The sequence below is a fragment of the Spermophilus citellus genome (assembly GCF_964194105.1).
Source record: "Spermophilus citellus genome assembly, chromosome: 13".
NCBI classification, from domain to species: Eukaryota; Metazoa; Chordata; class Mammalia; order Rodentia; family Sciuridae; genus Spermophilus; species Spermophilus citellus.
In genome coordinates, this window is record NC_138193.1 from 4,087,212 (window position 1) to 4,104,123 (window position 16,912).

General features: G+C 44.7%; 1 protein-coding gene across 1 annotated transcript in view; it reads right to left on the reverse strand.

The window, feature by feature from the left end:
- The window catches only part of RFX8 (regulatory factor X8), a 79,327-nt gene that overhangs the window by 30,477 nt on the left and 31,938 nt on the right, over positions 1–16,912 (reverse strand). The window contains exons 5-9 of the mRNA XM_081264840.1: positions 14,195–14,258; positions 8,697–8,807; positions 8,082–8,159; positions 3,954–4,067; positions 3,010–3,160 (exon numbers count right to left, since the gene is read on the reverse strand). Of these exons, the coding sequence (XP_081120966.1) occupies positions 3,010–3,160; positions 3,954–4,067; positions 8,082–8,159; positions 8,697–8,807; positions 14,195–14,258 (518 nt within the window). The remainder of the gene's footprint in view (positions 1–3,009; positions 3,161–3,953; positions 4,068–8,081; positions 8,160–8,696; positions 8,808–14,194; positions 14,259–16,912) is intronic.

Here is a 16,912-nt window from a genome sequence, read left to right on the forward strand (position 1 = left end):
AGAAGGTGTGAAATGACATAAGGAGAAAACTTAAAACAATACAAAAACCCCATGGTTCCACTGATTTCACGTAGAGTGAAGAGTCTCCTTTTGAGAAATGCAGCTCTATTAATTATGATGTAGAGTCAAATTTAGAAATTATTTGAGGACTATCATGTTCTTTTTAAATAAAATGTTAATATTATACAATGACATTTTTTAAAAAAGAGAGAGATCCCAGAAAGACCTCTCACCTCTCCTCCCACCTGAGGGCAAAGCAAAAGAGCCGTCTACACACAGGGAGTAGCCATCCCCAGACACCACATCTGCCCACCCACTGCTTGGAATTTTGTTACAACAACCCGAGAGGAGGAAGACAGGTGCTCCGGTGAGTTTAGAATTTTTGCCAAAGAACCCTGAGACCCTCCAACTTTCTTATCTCTTAGAAAATAACTAAAGGAAAAGATGAAAAGAAAAAACGTCCAGAAGGCGGCACTTGGCTCTTAGATGTGCTCATTTACTCACTTGACAGCTATTCGGGCACATTGGTAGACTGTTTGCCCAACGAGTATTTGCTAGAGGTCTCCTGAATTGATGGAAAGAGGACCGCCTCTCCTTCCAGGGGTTCACTCCAGGAGGAGGGAAGCCCCAGATATGTAAATGCACTCTCAACAGTAGGCTAAGTACACCCCTCACATGTCAGAGGAAGAAGAAGGTGAGGGATTCTAAGAAGGGAGGGCACCGTTTGAAAGAGAGTGTCCGGGCCAAGCGCAGTGGCACACGCCTGTAATCCCAGTGGCTGAGACAGGGGGATCGAGAGTTCAAAGCCAGCCTCAGCAAAAGCAAAGTGCTAAGCAACCCAGTGAGCCCCTGTCTCCAAATAAAATACAAAATAGGGCTGGGGATGTGGCTCAGTGGTCGAGTGCCCCTGAGTTCTATCCCGGTTGACCATACCCACCCCCCCCAAAAAATGAAAGGAAGTATCCACCAGGAAGGGCAGTCCAGGCACAGAGCCAATCAGGAACCAGGGCCTTGGGGGGATCACCAAAAGTCTTGTGTGGTTGGGGAGCACTGGTGGGTCAAGGGGTCCCTGGGGAGGTAGAGACAGGGGTGGGGCCACAGGCCAAACATGGAGTAAATTTGCAAGGCAAGTGAGAGAGACAGGAGACAGACTGGGCAAATGGGGGCCCGGAAGGACATACATTGATCAAATTGCTGTTTAGGGATGATCTCCGCCGACGCAAGGGAGTGTGCATGGGTTGGGAGAGGATAGGGGTGGATGGATCAAGTAGGAAGCTACTGAAGCCGAGAGCAAGAGAGATTGGTGGGGGACACGAAGAGAGAGAGAGAGAGAGAGAGAGAGAGAGAGAGAGAGAGAGAGAGAGAGAGAGAGAGACACCAAGGGCTTGAATTGGGGCAGGTGCTGAAGCAGCCATGAGAAGACTAGAGCAGAAGCCCTGCTTCACGGATGCCTGTCAGAGCGAACCCGGGTGTCAGCCCTCCCTGCTCCTGCATGGATGGCAACCACACAGGCCCACGCGCCCAACCTTGTACAGTCCCCAACTTCCAAGTGGAGGAAACGGGGACCAAGGTTTCCAGCATGAGTACTGAACACGGATGGGGTGGTGGGGGTGGCGGTTACACACGGTCCTGTTCTGTAAGCATTTTGAGAAGGAAAGAACTTACTGTTACCACTCAGAAAACAATTGCAAAAGAAGCAAGACTCGGGCTGGGGTTGTGGCTCAGAGGTAGAGCGCGCGCCTACCATGTGTGGGGCACTGGGTTCGATCCTCAGCACCACATAAAAATAAAATAAAGATATTGTGTCCACCTATAACTAAAAGATAAATATTAAAAAAAGAAGAAGAAGTAAGACTCAGAAATGGGGGGGAATAGCAGTTGCTAGCTTGGGGAGGGGATGACTGTGAGCTGGTCCAAGAAGGACAGGCTCTGGGTATGGAAGGATCATGGAAAGAGCTATAGATAATGCTGAGCATCTCAGAAAGATGCAGGGATATTCCTGGGACTGTCAGACATGGTGCCCTGTAGCAGGTGTGTGCTGGTGTTTAAAGGGTCATGGAGTTGAAGGGCACAAAGAAGCCAGGTTTAGGGAGAATTGAGACAGTTGACTGGTCACAACAGGAAGTCCCTGCAGGGTTTGGCAGAAAGGCAGCTTGGTGGAAGGAGTACAGGGTTGATTCTCCCTTATCCAAAATATTTGGGACCAGAAGTGTTTCTGATTTTTTATTTTGGGGGGATTTGAGAATATCTGCATGCACAAAATGAGTTTTTTTGGGGGGCTGAGACCCAAGTCTAACCATGACATTCATTTGTTTTTTCATATGTATCTTATACACAAAGCTTCAAAATAATTTTATACAGTATTTTTAATGCACCTGCATTTTGGCTGTGACCTGTTACGTGAAGTCAAGTGTGGAATTTTCCACTTGTGGCGTCACGTTGGTGTTTAGAGGTACAGATTCTGGAGCATTTTGGATTTCAGATATTCTGATTAGAGACGATCAGCGTGTATTCACAGACTACAACCTGGCAGCAGGTAGATGGGGAAGGCATTCTGGAAAGTCGCAAGGAGATGATGCAAGTCCCAAGGAGACCGATAAGGTGGGAGAGCCTTGGTGGCCCTAGAGACAGGAGGAATTAAGGACACGAGAGGGGTTTCTAAGGAGGAAATGACATTCTTTGCCTAGAGCAGCAAGAGGCGGAAAGGCTGTTGGAGCTGGAGGTGGCTCACCTGCTTGAGGAGGGCAGTGCTGGCCAGTTCTCCCTCCCCAGCGACATGACACTCACATCTCCAACCCCAGGAACCCAGCAGAAGCCCACACAGTTATTCAGGAGAGCAGATGGAAAGGGTGTGAACGCATCAGCCCTAGTGCCCCTTCACCGGCATGAAGGGAAGGTCAAACCCTGAGCAAGGCCAGGCCTCCAGACAGGGGCCACAGAGCACCGCTGAAGAGTGTGACTGTCAGAGTCTTCATTTTACAGAATTTTTTTTTTCCCATGGAAACTGACCTTTGAGTTTGGAGATCTGTAAGAGGGTGGGAAACCCTTCCAGAGCATTAAGAAGCCACAGCTTAAATCTCTTACTAAACATCCGGACAGATTTCAGGTACTGAATAGAGACATCTTCCAAGAAGTCATGAAGGAGAACGTCCTCAATTCCCTACGACACAAGCATACAGTCACTGTGTCTCTGATATTATAAGTACCAAAGCTCATGCATGTCACAGGGTGGGGACAGGCCATGCCAAGTCTGAGGGAAGGCCCCCACCTGCTCTGCAGGGCAGCCACTGCTTTCTGGGCAGGACCTCACATCAGGCTGGTGCAGCCAGAGTTTGAATTTTTTTTTTAATATTGATATCTGATTGGTTTTTGTGTGTGATGCTGGGGATTGAACCCAGGGCCTTCACATTCTAGGAAAGTATACTATCACTGAGCTGCACTTGAAGCCTCTGATTCAAATTTTTTAAAAGCCCCACGTTGGCCAATATTGGGTGAGTCAAATCCAACACACATGAGCATTGAATCCTGCCTCCACTCTTCCCTTGTGTTTCAGAACTTGGGAGCCCTAGACTGTTTCCTAAAACAGCAACAAAATAAAAGGTAAGGTTTGCAACTAGTGGAAGGGGAACCCATTTTCACCACAAAAAAAAAAAAAATGCAATAACCACTCCAGAGTTAGGAGCTCCCACCCCACCCAAGCCAAACCCAAGGCAGTTATGAATATCCTCAGACGCCTCCCTTGGTGGAAATGTGCACAGAAAGAACATTAACTCCATTCAGAGTTCACTATGTACTTTGGCTTTTTCTTTATATGAGGAAATTAAAAAAGAAAAGCCAAGTTTTAAGCAAAGATCAAAAGCTTTCCTCGGAGGACTCAAAGCCACACTGCAAGGGACGTGGGGATCTGTCACTTTCCAGAAAGGTACAAAGCGGAGACTCCAGTGTGGTCCTACCTTGTACAGCTGGATGTCATAGCACTTCAGGAGCTGGTGCACATCAGGCAATAACATGAGCATGACAGTGTCTTGCTGCAGAGATCTCCAGAAGGATGTGAGCAAGTCCTCCACCTGACGTAGGTAACAGACGTGTCACAGAAACCACTGTGTACCCTGGGAGGCTAATCCCCCCGTAGGGACGTAATGAGCCCCAAAGGAAAATGGGATAAATCTCGTTCCAATGACTCTAAAGCTTTCCCTGTCAGCTCTTCCAACTGTACCATGCAAATATTTTTTTTTTTTTTTTCCAGCAACGCCTCCGAGGGAGCCTGCAGTTGGATGGGACTCCTGGAATCTATTTCCTTGAGGGTGGTGTGTAGAGGGAAAGCGGTTTCTGACCACAAGGGGGCTCTGGGTGATTATGATAGGAGGAGGATTGGGCCACAGTGGAGGATAAATGTTCATGGATGGATCTCCTCAATCATTTTTCAGTTCAGAAAGAGGTGTGTCTCATCACAGAGGTCTCCTCTTTGACATCAAGTGGGAAGTCACCCAAGGGCTGCATGAGCAAAAGCGGGGAGTGATTCTACATGGGAGCCATCGCTAAAGACTTGGGGGGGCGACTGTGTGGAGGAACAAAATGGCTTGCTTTCTTCCTTTTCCTGTTTTCCTCCACCCTGACTCTTCACCTTCCTCTCCTGAATGAGGTGGCCAATCTGAGTTCCCAGCTAATAAACAGTTCCCAGGCTCAGATACCCTGAGGCATTGCAAGGACCCATCAGTGAGTGACTCCCAAGAAAATGAGCCATTCCCACGCGTGGACTCTCAAGGGGTAAGGGTCAGCTCTTGAGCTCCATCTAGAATGTTCCTGGTGGGAAATCCTGTCATCAGGGGCATGTATTCTAGAGGAGATCCTAGAGAAGATTTCTCCAAAGAGACTCAGAAAAAACACAGCACAGGATGGGTTGGCCCTTTGACTCCCTCTCACCTTTTTGACTTGGGAGCTTGGCCTGGTGGGGACCTGGGTTAGCCACCACAGACCCATGGGCTCACTCCCTCAGCACCACGTGCAGTCATCAGACCCCACTGCGTTCCCCAGAGACACTTGTCTGTTCTGGCCCCTTCTCTGATAGCCCTTTGCTATCCCAGGTTGACCCTCATCCCTGCTCACCTTCACTGTGACAAATCCTCCTGCTGCCATGGGGCTGACCCGGGTCACTGCTCCCCCACCGTCTCCTCAGCGCATTAGAATTCTCTTTCCAGTGCCAACTTCCTTGCCTCTCTCCCCTCCAGCTCCCCTCCTTTAGAGATGAGTCTGGCCAGGGTGAGCTTTCTATCATGCCAGGCCCGTGAACACCCTGCTGACTTTTCACGGGCTCTACCTGGAATGCATTTCCTATCCTGTTTCCTCTCCATGGAGCCTCCAGTTTTCCCACTGGAGTTAGCAGCAACATGGCCTGCTCAGGGGGCACTCTCTAGCCTTCCTGAAAAACCAGCCTCTACCTCAGAGCAAAGCCTGTCCAAGGAAGGGGGCATGACCTTTGTCCTTGGAAAAACCCACAGAGCTCTCCTAGGCACATTCCCACCCTGCTGAGTGGTTTATCTACAAATAACAGGAGAGATCTGCTGCGCCAGGTGTCCCCGACTCAGTCAACCCCCTAGCAGCCACCAATCAGCATGAGACAGGGAAATACCTGGGATGCCAGGTGACCCCCCAGTAGTTTATGGTGGTTGATAACATGTTGGGAAACCGTGTAGTTCAGCACGTACACCCCTCTTGGCTTAAACCAATCAGTTCATATGAATCCCCCTCTTGTACTAACCAATCACCCCTACCCAACTTGTTCCCGCCAGTGAATGTGCTAATCATGTTTTAGAGTTGTTGTTTGATTTTCCCGCGGTGTGTGATGATTTGCTAAGAGATGATATGATGTATGTGGGGGTCCCTGCCTTCCCCAAAGAATGTATAAAACTGCTGCAAACCCTGGGCTCGGGGCCTCTCAGCGTCACCAGTTGCTGTGTGTGCACGTGGAGGACTGAGCTAGCTCTCAATAAACACCTCCTTGCTGCTTACATCGATCTTGGTCTCTGGTGGTCTTTTGGGGGTCCTGAATTCGAGCATAACATTCCCTGTTGCTCTTCCTGGGCACCCAGAATATTCTAATCACATAGTTTGCTACAGTTTGAATGTGGTTTGTCCCTCACTGAACTCATGCAGAAGTTTAAATTCCATTGTGACATATTAAGAAGGTGGAGACTGACTTGGGCTGGGCTTGTAGCTCAGCGGTAGAGCGCTTGCCTAGCATGCTTGAGGCACTGGGTTCAATTCTCAGCACCACATACCAATAAATAAAATAAAGATCCATCAACAACTAAAAATACCTTTTTAAAAAGAAGAAGGTGGAGACGATCTGACTAGGGAATTAAAGGTGGAGCCTTGGGGAGGTGGTTAGAATTAGACAAGTCTCATCAGAGTGGAGATCTCAGGACTGAATGCTGGGGCTCTGTAAACATACCCATGTGCTCTCTATTACTTGCAGTGGGGATGCTCTGTGCTGCTCTGGGTTCCAGCAAGAAGGCTCTCACCACTTCTGAGGCCTCTACACTTTGCACCTCCAGAACTATGAGCTGAAATAAATCTTCTTTCTTTATAAAGTAGCCTGCCTTGAGTATTTTGTTACAGTAACTATTGTTGTTTGGATCTGTACTGTTCCCCAAACATCCATGTGTTACAGGCTTGGCCTCTAGGAAGTGGTAGAGATGGGAGGTTTTGTCACAGTCAAGGTGAGAAGGGATGAGGGTCAATCTGGGATAGCAATAGTGCTATCAGAGAATGGAAAAGTGGTAAAAATGGTAAGAGGGAGGCCTAATGGGAGGTCTTCTAGCAAAGCTCTTGAAGGGGATTTCAGGACCCTGATCTCGTCCTTTTTTCTGTTTTTTTTTTTTTTTTTTTTTTTTTTTTTTGTTCTTCTTCTTCTTTTTCTTTTCAATTTCCCAGCTATAAGGAATTCTGCTTCGCCTCTTGCTCCCTGCCATGAGATGTTGCCTCTTCACAGACTCAAAATGGACAGTTACCAATCAACTGTGGACTGAAAACTCTAAAACCATGAGCCAAAATACATATTTCATCTTTTTAGGTTGATTATCTCAGGTATTTTGTTATAGTAACAGAAACTAACACAGTAAGGAAAAGCTGATTAATAAACAGCTATTCTAGAACTTGTCATATCATATTTATTGGCTAATATATCTCCTTTTATTACCAGACTACAAGTTTCCCAAGCGTTATCTTCCTACTCTCAGAAATGGTGCTGGTCACAGGATTTGATTTAAGTAAATATTTGATGAGTGAGTGAGTGAGTGAGTGAGTGAAGGAATATGTCAGACACTCAGGGTAGATGGTTGGTATAATGTTGCACAGACTACTCTGAAGACAGCTCAGTCTCTCCCTCACGATAATGCTTTCAAAGTGCATAGGTACCTTATAGGCTTATGCTGAATGTCTATTATTAGATAAAGTTTAAGCGCTTAGAATATTAATGCATTGGAAAAAAATGTTCATTTGAATGTGCACTTGTTTCCCTGATTTTCATCTGATACTGAAGAAGATAAAATTCAGGTTAGTTAAAGATTTATTCATGTTTTCCACTGTCAATTATACTTTTCTTTTATTTTTCTTTTAACAAAAGGGGACTGAACCCTGGGCCTTGTACATGCTCTACCACTGAGCTACACCCATTGCTGCACAGCCACTTCTAGAATGAAATCTATAGTCCCCACCCATGTCAGATGACATGCTTCTTTTTCAGCTGGCATTTATTAATAAAATGACCCTTTAGCATTATTAAAAATTCCAGGATGTACATAACCATCAATAATTTATTCAAACTCTGCTGGAATTAGGTTCTAAAGAAGAAAAGCTGAATTTGTACTTAAAGCATAAAGTTATCCACATTTAGCACCTTGGAGAATTTCCAAATGATTAAACTGAGTATCCATGCCACCTTAAAAAACTCACTGTCGAACAGCTGCATTATAAGCACTTTAGTACAGTGGATTACCACTCCATCTCCCTGGAGGGGTCTAATCAGGTAAAGCAGTTAATAATCAGTCGCAAATGCTCGTATATTATAGAGAGAAACCTACCCTCTGGAGCTCTTGATTCCTCACGTTTTGTAAAATGTCCTGACAATAGTCGCAGTATTTGTCAGCAAGGCAAGCCATCTAGGAAGGACATGGAAGGTTACCCCAGCTTTCAGGCCCCTTCAGGAATGACTGGACCCTGCAGAAGCTCTTGCAATTCTGACATGGCCATTTTAGCTGAGCTTTTCACTTGGGTCACAGCGTTCTTAATTTTTATGGGGTAATGCCGGACACGTAGGTCAGGTAGTTGTAACTCATGTATCACAACATGAGTAAGGGTTTTTTCCACCACCACAAAGCCACCCACTTTTGACACTCCCCCATTATTTCCCAGCTGCAGTGTCTAGAAATTCTGTGTCTCTGTTTCCTCTCTGTCATGGGGAGGCCCTCACTCAAGAGGATGACAGAGCTGGGCCTTTCCCAACAATGTGAAGGGCAGACCTGAATGTCCTGCCCACCACCACCGGACCAGGAGGGAACGTTGGTCCTCACAGGTCCGAGAAGAGGCCATGTTACCCCCTGTGTTATAGCCATGACCTTGGGCAATACAAGAAGGTATTTACCGCCTTGAGCAGCACCCAGTAGGGAAAGCGGGTCTCCCCTACGAGACAGACCTACCATTTTATAGGAGTGTTTCTTTGCCAGCTCTTGCTCCCAAAATGGACATCTTCTGAATTCAGACAGAGGAGGTCCAGCGGGGTCTGTCTTTATCGGTGAACGGTTTTCACACTAGAAATAATTTACACAATGGATGATTTCTTTTTTTTTTTTTTAAAGAGAGAGTGAGAGAGGAGAGAGAGAGAGAGAATCTTTAATATTTATTTTTTAGTTCTCGGCAGACACAACATCTTTGTTGGTATGTGGTGCTGAGGATCGAACCCGGGCCGCACGCATGCCAGGCAAGCGCGCTACTGCTTGAGCCACATCCCCAGCCCATGGATGATTTCTTTAAAATAAAAATGCATTTTCTGGCCTACAATCCATGTCAGAATGACATTGCTACTATAAGTCAATGCTCTGTTATCCACACTCCTGGACAGTCTATGGATTCCAGAGACTTTCCCCTCGTTTTTCATTCCAAAGACCCTAACCTTTTTTTCCTATAACTCCATGAACTTTGCTCACCAGGGAGGAGTTAGGATTTAATACACTACCCAAACAGCAGTGTTAGGGTCAAGTGCAGTATAGTCATGTCCAATAAAAAATATTGTCGATGAGTCTTTTAATGTCACGAGTCTATTTCTACAACCTTTGTCCATACAGTTGTGGCTCCTTGAAATAAAACTCGATCTTGTCTGGATCATCATATCTGAATCACAAAAATGGTTAATTAATCAGAAATCTCAGGACTATCGCCAATAAGGCAAATGAGGTTTTCCCCTTAGAAGAACAAATAACAGAATGGTAAGGAGGGAAACAGGTGAAATTGCAGAAGGTGCATTTGCCATTCCTCTCTGTGTGATCCACAGGGCAGGGCAGCCATGACCCCTCCTGATTTGAAGAAAGGACATCAATTTTATTTGAAATAACTTCCTCAGGATCTTCCTGGGCTTTGGAATAAACTCCCTTATAATTCAGTAGCTTAAAATAATTCCTACAAGTTGGACATTGAGTTGCAAAGCCTACGGGGTGACTTTTCATTCTCTCCCCAACCCTGCGTCTGCTCGGTGAAGGTACAGTGGAAGGTCTCGGTCTTCACATAACCCACAGCTGAACTAAGTTATTCATTTGTAGAATGATTTCTGAGGGTGTTTCAGTTAGTTTTGTTTTTGTTTTTTTTTTTTTTGTTTTTGTTTTTTTTTGCATTGCTATGACCAAAATACCTGAGAACAACAACTTAGGGAAGAAAAAGTTTATTTGAGGCTCACAATTTCAGAGGTTCAGTCCGTGGCTGGCCAACTCCATAGCTCTGGGGATTGAACCCAGGGTTGCACACATAAAGGATGATACCAGGTGGAAGGGCATGGCAATCAGAAAGCAGACAGCTCTGCTCACCAGGACAAAGTGTGCAACCCAAAGGTACATCTCCAGTGACCTACTTCCTTCTGGCACATCCAAGCTGCCTACAGTTACCACTCACTTAACCCATCAGTGGATTAATCCACTAGTTCCTCTAACAGACAAGACCTGAGGAACTCTCAATTCCAACTCTAGGCCAGTTTCTCATACTGCAAAACCCCCAACTGCACCCAGCGGCTCAAGAGCACAGCTGGACTTCCTGGTGACATCAGTGTCCTCTGAATACTGCCGCTGCTACTTCCAAAGCCAGCTCTTCTCAAGATGTGGTCCTGAAGCCATCCACACCAGAATCCCTTAGGGTACCTGAGGACCATATCCCTGGGCCCTAAGTGAATCAGAAGAGACCTGAAGTCTAGAATTTTAACCATCTTTCCAACCAAGCATGCTGTGGTTGAGAACTAGAGGTCTAGGCAGACTGTTTTTTGTCTAAAGCTACAAAAATCTTTGCATTTCAACATAATGAACACATCCCTGTTTCACCTAATCAGAAGTCATCTGGCAATGTAGTATTGGGATATTCAAGAAATGATTACAAGGAGAATGTAAAAGTGCATTATTACAAAACATCATAAAAAGTAAATTCATGAGTTCCTGAAGCCGATTCCCTTAGGTCTCTTTCTCTGTAGAAATTACTTATAGTATAATTCTTTCATTATACACCGTGAAAATAACTGTTCTTTCAGGAAAAAAAAAAAAAAACAACATTCTGCTTTAATTTTAATTTTTTGGTGCTGGGGATTGAACCCAGGGTTGCACACATAACTAAGCATGCACTCTACCACTGAGCTATGCCTCTAGCCTTAGGGGAAAAAATATATTAGATATTATGAATTGAAATATTTTCTTTACAACAAATCAGAGGCCAAAGTAACTGCATGATGCAGAGCTACTAAAGTTTGAATATCTGTAAAAGAAGGCATGCAGGTAGCAAATGGGAGGATTTGGGTGCTGGAGAAACAATTCAGCAAAATGGCAAAGAAAAAGTGAGAAATTCAGTTTAGATTTTCCAGGTATATTAAATTGAGATTACAATTTTCAAGAGACCCAAGAAATGCCATTGGAATCTGTATCATTTACTCAGCCTATAGTGAGCATGCATGCTATAATTTGGATATTTAATGTCCCCAAAGGTCCATGTGTTAAAGGCTTGATCCCTGGCCTGTGGTGCTATTGGAAGGTCACAGAGTTTTAGAAGGTGGAACCTAGTGGGAGGTCTTCAGGTCAATGGGGGCCTTACCTTGAAGAGCATTATGGGACACTAGTCCCTTCCTCTTCCTCTTTTTTATATCTCAGCTATGAGCTACATAGTTTTGCTCCACCATACCCACCCTGACATAATGTACGCTTGACCATGAGCACAAAAGAGACAGGGCCAAATTACCATGAACTGGAAACCTCCACAACTGTGAACCAAAATAAGCCTTTTCTTTTTAAAAGTTGACTATCTCAGTTATTTTGTTACAGTCGCAGAAAGCTGGCTAACAGAACTAAGATGTCAGATCTTGAGGATACAATGGGGAACACCTCCCCACTATTACCTACTCCTTCAGGCACCATCTGCCTCTCCTGAATTATTCCATCAATTCTCCAGGATGCCTTTGTCCTTCCTTCATCCTTAAACACACTGCTCCCAGAAATTATCACTACCAAAGCTAATATATTCTCTCATTCTCCTTTTGAAGATGTCAGAAGGTCTCCTAAAGTCTCTTGGGTCAAATCCAAATTTCCCAGGCTAGCATCACCATGTTCCCCAACATTCTAACACCTGTCTCCTTGCTACCTCCACATTACTACTACGACCTCCCTGCTCAAATGAAAACTACACTTCCAAGATAAGGGCCTTCATAACAAAGAAGCTCAGTGATCCCTTCCAGGATGAGCTCAAAAGACAGTATGGTACACAGAATACCTAGTGGTCCTCAAAAATGTTCACATCAGCTGGGTGTGGTGACACACGCCTATAATCCCAGTAGCTTGGGAGACTGAGACAGTAGGATTTAGAGTTCAAAGCCAGCCTCAGCAAAAGGGAGGCACTAAGCAACTCAGTGAGACCCTGTCTCTAAATAAAATACAAAATAGGGCTGGGGATGTGGCTCAGTGGTCAAGTGCTCCTGAGTTCAATCCCCGGTACTACCCCCTTCAAAAAAAAGTCCACCTCATGATCTCCAGAGCTTGTGACTATGTTACAGGCACAGTGAGATTTTCAGATATGAAGAAGTTGAGGACCTTGAGACAAGGGGGTTACTCTGCATTGTCTGGGTGCCCCATGCAATCACAAGGTCCTTAAAATCAGGTGACCTTTCCGAGCTACAGAGAGCCAGAGAGATGGCAGAAAGGGAAGGACTCAGTCTGTCTTTGCTGGAGGGGATGATGAAGCCAGGGGTCATGAGCCAGTGGTCAGTAGCCAAGGAATGTGGGTGGCCTCTGGGAGGTGGAAAAAGGCATCTTGGCCTGAGCTCGGTGAGAACCACTGTGAGACTCCTGACCTCCACAATCGTAAGACAATCAGTTTGTGTTGCTGGTAGCCATGGAATGTATGCTAGTTTCTTACAGCAGCAGTAGGAAATAAACACAGACCACCTCTTCCAGGAAGTCCTCCCTCATCAGTGGGGCCAACCACAGCCTCCCCCCACCACCACCCTGGGTTTCTCAATGCACCCATGACCTCCCTGCCCAGCCAAAACGGTGCCCATGGTTTCATGTCTATCACAGCTACCCAGCTGAGAGGCTGCGTTCCTTGTCGCTGTTTGGTTACTGTTTTTTCACACCCTGTTCAGTCCTCAAGAGTGCTGGTCACAAAACAGGTGTTTAAAAAAGGTGTCTGTTCAATGACACTTGTCAATGAGACACCATCTGTAATGGACAGAATGTTTGCACCCCCCATCCATATGTGATGGTGACCCCAAAGTGATGGTAGGAGATTCAGCCTTTGAGAGGCGACTGTGTCAGGAGGATGGAACCCCCCCCCCCCCCGGGGATTAGTGTCCTAAAAGAGGCCAGGGGAGGCCAGCTCCCTCTTATACCTGAGGAAGTCAGCTGTCTGCAACGCATTAAAGAGCATTCGTCAGTACCCAGCCCCAACGGCACCCTGATCTCAGACTTCCAAACACCACAACTGTGAGAAATGAATCTGTGGTTTTTAAACCACCCAGTTTATGGCCTTTTGTTATAGCAGCTTGAGCTGAGACAGTGCCAGAGAATGTCATGCTGTCTTGGTCAACCAATTAAAATTCAACACAAAATTCATAGATTAGCTATTCATAGTTTTGATATTACAAGAGCTATAACTGTAATATAGAGACCTTTATGTAGCAGCACAATTCACAATACTTAAACTGTGGAAGCAACCTAGATGCCCTTCAATAGATGAATGGATAAAAAAAAATGTGGCATCTATACACAATGGAATATGACTCAGCAATAAAAGAGAATAAAATGATGGCATTTGCAGGTAAATGGATGGAGCTGGAGAAGATAATGCCAAGTGAAGTTAGCCAATTCCAAAAAAACCAAATGCTGAATGTTTTCTTTGATATAAGGAGGCTGATTCATAGTGGGATAGGGAGGGGGGAGTGAGAGAAATAGACAAACTCCAGATAGGGCAGAGGTGTGGGAGGGGAAGGGAGGAGGTATGGGGTTAGAAATGATGGTAGAATGTGATGGACATCATTATCCAAAGTACATGTATAAAGACACGAATTGGTGTGAACATACTTTGGATACAACCAGAGATATAAAAAATTGTGCTCGATATGTGGAATAAGAATTGTACTGCATTCCGCTGTCATATATAAATAAAAAATTATTAATAAAAAAGAGACCCTTATGGACAAATTTACTGTTAACAACCTATACACCCTTTTAAATTGTGGCTAAAGAAAGAGTGACACAGCAAACGTGTCCTTGCTCCTTGAGGACAGACCTTACCCAGCACAGTGCTTGGTGCACAGGAAACACTCAGCAATAAAAGACAAATGGGTGGCTGCTTGAGGCTTACCCAACACAAGAACGTCACACACAGAAAAAAAGTTTTCTCTGATTAAGTATTACTAAATATTTCTGAGTCTATTACAAGGCATCTATTTCAACCAACTCACAGTTTCTTCCTCTTGAATAATCCTGCTGTAGTCAGTAGACTTTTCAAAGGCAACAGCATCTTCACTGTGGAAGGACAGATAACAGAGAAGTAATTTTAGTAAGATGCCTGTCTCTGAGCACAAGAATGAAATTTCCTTTGCAGCCAGGTTATTTGTTTGGGGTTATGACTTCTATTGAAAAACTCTCCTCCAAGTTTCTATCTGCAAAAAAATGGTAAATTATTGCATGCTTGAGTTTTTTTTTTTTAATCTTCTTCTGTAACTGGGACAACCCTATATTTATTTTTCAAGGTAATTCCCTTCAGAAGCAAAGATATGATGTCATCATGGGTATAATGCACTTCTATGGGAAAAGAAAACTCATCATGAAAATGAAATTGTACTATTTTCTGATTTCAATGTTTTTAAAATGGTCGATCCAGAAATGGAGATATCCTCAGAGCCAATGGATGTAGCAGAGCACACAACAAGGAAACTGGAAATTAATAATAGACATGCAAATTTCATTCCACTGTGCCTCTTGGATTCAAATAATATAGTGAAGACATTTACATAAAATGGAGAACAGATTCAGTCCTATGCATGCAGCATGGTTCACCTTTCACGTAATTATGGGCACTTGAGAAACTGGGAGTTCAGGGACTCAGGTGGCGTCTCCTTCCCACTTTTCCCGGTCAGCCCAGAGCTTACGTTTTACTGTGAATATTCCAATGGGTGGAGGCTCATGGGACACGAAATCCATTCAACTTGGAGGGATATATACATTGACCCTGCACGTAATCAGCAAAGTTAAAAGAAGAATTTGCAGTGTTTTGGGAATTTGTCACATTTTAGGAACTGAATTGTGTTTCTCCACCCCCCCACCCCCCATTCATATATTGAAGTCCTAACCCTTAATGTGACCATGTTTGGAGACAGAATTATTTTTAGAACATAACTAGAATTAAATGAGATCATAAGAGTACGGCCCTAATCCAGTAAGAGTGGTGTTTCTCCCTCTTCTCTCTCTCTCTCTCTCTCTCTCTCTCTCTCTCTCTCTCTCTCTCTTCTTCACTTACTCCCCCTGCCCCACTTCCCCACACATGAAAGGCCGTATGAGGGGACATTGAGAAGGCAGCCATCTACAAGCCAACAAGAAAGCCTCACCCAAAACCAAACCTGCTGACACTCTGACCTGGGACTTCCAGCCTCCAGATGAGTGAGAAAGTCAATTCCTACTGTTTAAGACCCCCATTCTATGATACCTCGTTACTACAGCCCAACCTGATACATCATGTCTCAATATCTTGAGTAAGTATGACAAGGATAAAATTTCCTCAGGTAAAATTTATAAGCAGCCCACTATCACAGATTCTGGAACATTATGTCAACACAAACAATAGATAATAACTAAAGTAGAATTCAGCTGAGAATGGAATAAGACAGAAGAAAATGTTAGAAAAGAAAATTTGCTGACTATAGGGATAACAGAAGAGAAACATAATTGGGAGCATATGACTTCCACCCTTTAGAGATGTTTTTAAAATCATTGCAAGGGTTTCTTCAACCAAATTGGATGGAGTGCAATTTCTCTACAATTCCACACTGTATCAACAATGCTACTCCTTATGTTTGCTATGGAAAATGAATGCAAGACCATAATGTGAACAAATTCAGCTCCATTCATCCATCCATTACCCATTCCTTAAGCACCCTACAACCACCTGGTCCATCCAGCCAACCACCCACCCATTCATCTATTTACCCACCATCCATCCATCCACCCACCCACCCACCCACCCACTCACTCATCCATCCACCCATCCACTTATCCTTCCATTCAAACATCTATCCACCTATCTACCTATCCATCCATTCAATTATCCATCTATCCACTTCTCATTCATTCATCAAACATTTATTGTTTATTGTATGTCAGGCATTGTGTTGGTCCTTGGATAAAGGGGTGATTGAAACAAAGTATGTCTGACTTACCTTATCTATTAAGGAAGGAAACACACACACACACACACACACACACACACACACACACACGCTCACACACACACTCAAACAATTGCAGAGATGTTAGTAAGGGCTGTTTGCTGGCAGCTGAAGTATACTGTTAGGGTGTTTGCCAGGGTCGCATCCTGGTCTTCTGTTAGCTCAACAGTCCACATGCATGTCTAATGACAACTTGACCGTCTCAAGACAGCATCCATTATGATTAGTTAACTTCACTTGGTTGGTACAAGATACTTGCACAGCACTTATTAAACTCTTCAGAAGATGACAGTAATCTTCATGGGGTACTCAGAAATAGGAATCTGGCTCACTAGGTAGAGATCAAAAGCACCATGAATCCTACCGTTACTAAACCCCATGTCCCTGGGTTTCTACTTAAAACCCAGCAATTCTGCCTTCTCTAGACATCCCCAGTTCTCTGGATCTCCTCATGAAGCCAACCAGCCCCACACATCATTCCGCCAATGGAGCCAAGTCACCTCCCTCTTCAGCTAGACAACAACAGCACATGTTCGCCCACCACAGAACCTCAGTTCCCGGCACTCCACCTAGAGTAGAGCAGCACTGAGGATTCTGTGGTTATAGAAACCGAGTTCTCTGGCTCTCTGTGTATAGTCCAGGCCTGGTTCCATGAAAAGGAACCCTGAGGGAAACCTTCAGCCTTACCACTCGTCGCCCTCCCCCACCCCTGACTCTCACACTTTGGAGTAATGA